The sequence below is a fragment of the Rhagoletis pomonella genome, unplaced genomic scaffold (assembly GCF_013731165.1).
Source record: "Rhagoletis pomonella isolate Grant_MI unplaced genomic scaffold, Rhpom_1.0 Rhpom_scaffold_00006, whole genome shotgun sequence".
Classification (NCBI taxonomy): Eukaryota; Metazoa; Arthropoda; class Insecta; order Diptera; family Tephritidae; genus Rhagoletis; species Rhagoletis pomonella.
In genome coordinates, this window is record NW_023458560.1 from 18,513,099 (window position 1) to 18,518,677 (window position 5,579).

At 34.1% G+C, this 5,579-nt stretch overlaps 1 protein-coding gene across 1 annotated transcript; it reads right to left on the reverse strand.

Moving 5' to 3' along the window:
• Positions 1-3,417: 3,417 nt before the first annotated feature.
• On the reverse strand, positions 3,418-5,238 carry LOC118740475. Its single transcript, XM_036472032.1, has 3 exons — positions 4,805-5,238; positions 3,914-4,701; positions 3,418-3,768 (listed from the first exon to the last, which is right to left on the reverse strand). Exons 1-3 carry the CDS (start codon positions 4,896-4,898, stop codon positions 3,442-3,444), a joined length of 1,209 nt encoding a protein of 402 aa, XP_036327925.1. The 5' UTR covers positions 4,899-5,238; the 3' UTR covers positions 3,418-3,441.
• Between the last annotated feature and the right edge of the window lie 341 nt (positions 5,239-5,579).

Here is a 5,579-nt window from a genome sequence, read left to right on the forward strand (position 1 = left end):
CGTTTTGCCTGTTACAAACAACCGTTATGTGAACAAAGTTATAATACCCTTGTGCACAAGTGCGCTCGGGTATAAAAAGTGTTTTTCAAAAGCGTTCGCACCTCGATAGGCAATGGGAAACCTCCGGGTATATTTCTGTCATTAAAAAGCTCCTCATAAAATCCCTTTGCCGTTCGGAGGCGGTGTAAAACTGTAGATATTTCCATTTGTATGACAACATCAAGACGCACTCCACAATTTTGAGGAGAAGTACGGCCAAACACTTTTAAGTGCCAAAATAGTATTGATATATTTATATTAAAATTTTAAATTTTTTTTGTCAAAACTTCAGGGACATATAGTAAAATTTATTGAGCATGGTTTTAACTCTTACCATAATGGTTCTTAATTTTATGTTCCACTGTGCCAAAAGGTAAAGTCTGTGTAAATTATTTTATTTTAAGAAGAATTTTTCAAACTAGTTAGATATGTACCTAAGTATGTATATCACTTGAAAAAGGTACATAAGCGTTGGTAGAGTTATGTAAGTAGACTGTCACACTAAAATTTTTTTTACTGAAAAGTCAAATTATTTTAATTATTTTCTCTAAGAAAACTTATATACAGGAATGAGCGCAGGAGAAAGTTGTACTCGTATATATGCCTAAAGCCTCTGGTCAATTTAGCGCAATTAAACACCTATATCAGGGAAACAGTGGGTCCGAAGCTCCCGGCTCCCCCCAACAGGCAATACGTAGACTATTGTTTAACACCGTAAAAACTTTGCGACGCAAATACCATTCTTTGTATATCTTTTTGGACATAAAGAGTGCTTTCAAAAATATTTGTCGGTAAGCAGTCATATCACCGTTGCAGGAACTTGGCCTCGGCTCCACTCTGGTAGCGTCTCCGAATAACCTCTTCAAAGACAGGATTGCAAGTAAACATCTGGGAGATTCCTCTGTCAAAAATTTCCAGTAAATGTGTCACCACAAAAGCTTTTTGAAATAGATAGAAAGAAGTTGGACTGAAGTGATGTCCTACGCCTATTACATTAACATTAAGGCTACGAGAACACATCTATTAAAGTTTCCATCAGGTTAAATTAAAGCTAGAACTCTCGGATACTGTCCCTGAAAATACCATCTCTGCACCTTGACCCGATGTCACTTATAGTCATTTATTGAACAATACAAAAATGACTTTAAGTAACTCTAGGGTAAAGGTGCAGGGATGGTATTCTTAGGGATTATAGTCGAAAGTTCAGGCTTTAATTTAAGCCTAAGTGGAAGATTCTACCACCATTTGCTATTCAAAAAATTACTATAAGTAACCATTGGGTCAAGGTGAAAGAATCGTGTTTTCAGGGATAGTATACGAGGGTTCTAGCTTTAATTCAACCCTTAGTAGAAGGTTCTATCAGGGTTCGGAAATTCTCACTCACATTCTCTCACGTTCGCGATCGATAATATTCCAAGTCTATTTTTGCATTCTTTTATCGCGAGTGAAAAATGCAAACAAATTTATCATCTCTCACATTCGGAATGTGATCGACAAAAAAATTTTCGCTGCTTTTCATTCGCGATCGAAAAAAGCAAAGAAATTTCCTCTCACTCGAATATGAGAAGTCCGAGCATTGCCGATGTCGGCCTCTCATAAATAAGAAAAACGATGCAAATAATCCATTCGCGATCACTCACAACAGCTTATCGCGATAAACTTTTCGCGAAAAATTTTCAACGACGTTGTATGGGAGATATTTTTCGCGTTTGTTTTGGGTATGCATTTTGTTATGCATACAGCGTACATACATATGTACATATGTATATGTAAGTAATGCAAGCAAATGCTTTTCGGTTGGAAGGAATGTGGGAATATGCACAAATATATGAATTATGGTGGAAACATATATGTATGTATCTACATATACATAAATTACGTACATGCATACGTGTAGTTAAAGTATATTCCAAGCGTACACTTTTAAGTATAATGGTGTATCTGCATGTTATTTTATTATAATGATTGCGTTTATTTTTAACCGACTTCCAAAAAAGGAGGAGGTTATCAGTTCGTCGGAATCTTTTTTTTTTTTTTATGTATGTTACCGCATAACTTTGGACCACGTCAACCGATTTCGATAATTCTTTTTGCATCGGAAAGGTAGTGTCTCAGAGGTGGTCCCATACTAATCTGGTTTAGATCCGATCATTGGATCATGAAATATATATATATATATTTTTTTTTTTCATATGAGAATTGAAGTCGGTTATGTTTTTTGCTTAAAAATTACTTGTTTATATCTAATAAATGGAACTTAGTGGGGATAAGATTGACTAATGAGAAAAGTGGGCGTCTGGTGAAGACTGAGAGTAAAGAAAAGCAGAAAAAACAATACATATACATTTTTAATTTATTTTAAATGTTTTGATTCGCCATTATAAGGATATTAATAAGAAACCAAAAATATAAACATGTAAATAGAATAAGAATATGTATGGATGTATTACTAGAAGAAAACTCAATAAAACGAAGGTCTGCATTTCATATCCATGCACACATACATATGTATGTAGATATGTGTGTATCTATGTATATGCATGTACTTATACCGGTAAGAGCATAGTTATTTACTGAACAGTAGCGCAGAATGAGCAAAAATTTTGCAGCAATAATCAAATAATAGCTAAGCGTTGGTTTTACTACGACCTTGCAAAGACGAAAAAAATTTACTTGTGAGCCTTTTAGCCTGAAGTATGTATGTAGATACAATATTGCAGCAGCTTTCTACCTACCTTTTGTTTATTTTCCACTAATAACTAGTATGCTTTAGAAATATTTACGGAAATAGAGCACATGATTTCGTTCATTTTAGAGTTGTAGCAGGTAGTGATTTTTTCTTCAAACTGCATTTCGCTAAGTGCGGAGTTGCGTGGTTTAGTTGGGATTTCCCTGAATACCAGATATTTCGTAAATACGTATGTACGTTCTTCATAAAATTTTATTTTGTAAGAGTTTTGGGTGTGCACCTACATAAATGAGATAAACGATGCGGGTGCTCCATTCGCGATCACTCACAACAGCTTATCCTGAAAACTTTTTAGGGCGTTGTATGGAAGATGTTTTTTCGCTTTTCTAAGGAATTACGCTATAATTGCACGTATACATATACATATGCATTGTTGTCAGTGGTAGAAGTAATATAAGAGTCTTCCCACAGTGTTAATTGCCTATTGCATCGCATTTCTTTTTCGAATCGTATTACAGAGCAGCCTCTTAGATTTTTTTTGGAAAATATAAATCGTATGCTGCGAATGCCGCATTATACTAAAGCCAACCTTTCGACATAAGCTACTATTCCATATGAACACAGATATGTATATAAAAATGAAGCAAATTATTACATCACATTATTTTATCTATTTATTTTCTTCAATTTCTAATTTTGAGAAGTGGAGAATATCAAAATTTAATTTTGTTATCAATAGACTCATTCCGATAAAATTTTCTCCAGTATTCCAGGACATTTGTGTCGAACGGTTCCATTTCTTTTACACAGAGATTAACCAGCTTTTGTTTGATGTCAGGTTTTACGATTGGTCTCGTTGCACTTTGCGATTTTGCCAATGACCTTACGTGAAGCGTTAACTTATGGTACGCCCCTTTCGATGTGCTTGGAAGTTCATTGTCCTGTGTTGTATGTGGTACAACTCCAGAAGTGCAATCATTCTCATATTCTGATGGATTTTTAATTTTCTGGATCATTTCGTAAGTCCTTATTAAGTGATCCTGTAAAAGAATAGGAAAAATTAAAATAACTGGATTAGTATCTCACAATTATAAAGATATAAAAAATTCAAAGTAAACAATAAATTAATTGAACGAAATATAACATCAAGATAATGAATTTTGAAATAAATTTCAGTTGGCTTACCATTGCAACATCCTTTTGCTCAGAGCTGAGGAGAGGTGTTTCTTCAAAATTAAATCTTGGATCTAGATATAGAGCAGCGACGAAAGCCTTATATTCTAAAAGGACATTTTTTCTTATTTTCATCGCATTTAGGAGGGAATCTGCATAAATATTTTCTGGGACCAAGTCTGCAAGCTCTAGTTCGCAAGTAAGCCAATCCCTGAAGAAGTCTCCTATAATATACTGCTCATTTTGAAGTTTTAGGGTGCACTTAGAGATTGGTTGAAAAGCGGTGAGAAAATCCTTAACGAATGACCAATTTATGTACATGTTTTTATCCAAATTTTCAATGTATTCTTTGATTCGGTAAAGTGATTCCATCATATCATACGTAGAGTTCCACCTAGTTCTGTTGTCGATGAATGGCAAACTGATGTCGGTATTTCCTGCTCTTACTAAGGTTCTCAATTTTTTTACAATCGTCCTGCACTCTTCCAAGTCCTTTTCAATTGTTTTTATAACATCATATGCTGCTAGCTGAATAGTATGAGCAGCACAACGAACCACAGAAAACACAGAAGCGATTTGGGACTCAATATGGTCTGCCTCAACATCATTTATAGCATCTTCGTTTGCTAAACTTTCTTGCTGCATATCGTGTAGCAATTTGGACGCTTTAACTACATTTGCGCCGTTGTCAGTGGTATTGGAATAAATTTGGTTTATCCCAATGCCATACTCGTTGAGACATTTCATAATTTCTTCCTTTAAATTTGCAGCTGTATGCCGTTTAGTTGTTTCAATCATTCCTGAAAAAAAAGTAAAGAAGTATGATTGTCGAATACTTATTCATTTAAATGAATATACATATGTATGTATGTGTGTTTATTTATATAAAACGAAACTACTTACCAATTGTATGAACAATGACTTTGTAATCTTTAATGTATTGGATGTTGATCCCCAGCACGCTTCTTTCCATGCGAGTTGCGATGTCAATTTTCATAGATATTATTTTATTTTTTACCGAATGACCTATTTTTTCCTTAATTTGTTGACTTGCTTTGTCAAGAAGGCTTACTATGTTCTTTGAGTTTAAATGTATACCAAACTTCTGCTCGTATGGTGATATAAGTTGCTTAAAATATTCCTCGTCATCAAATATTCGAAAGGGAATATTTTTTTTGGTGACCAGTCCCACGCAGCATCTCAAAAAACTGTCTCTGTCTAAACTAGTACTTAACTTTGACACGGTTTTTCGTTTTTTTGTGGTAGAAGTATTATCATCATCACTTTCATCACTATTTTCTATATCTATTTTGTGTATAAGTTTATAATGTCTTTTAATATTTCCTCGTAATAATCCACTAAGCTCTCTTTTACACGACTCTACAATGCATGTACTTTTCTTGGTAGTTTCATCGTACTTAACGTAATTTTGCAAATCAGTTTTTTTCCTTCCCATTGTCTCTTCTCAATATTGTTATATCGTTTATTTATTTAAATAGTCGCTACTAAGCACTGTATAACACTCCTCTCTACCGATGTTGGATAAATAAATGTGTTCGCCCTCTTATATATGTATATCCGACAAGCACATTCCATAATTTACTGGAAAAGATTTTCCATTACTTCTACCTCTGACAACAATGCATATGTATATGTATACGTGCAATTATAGCGTAAT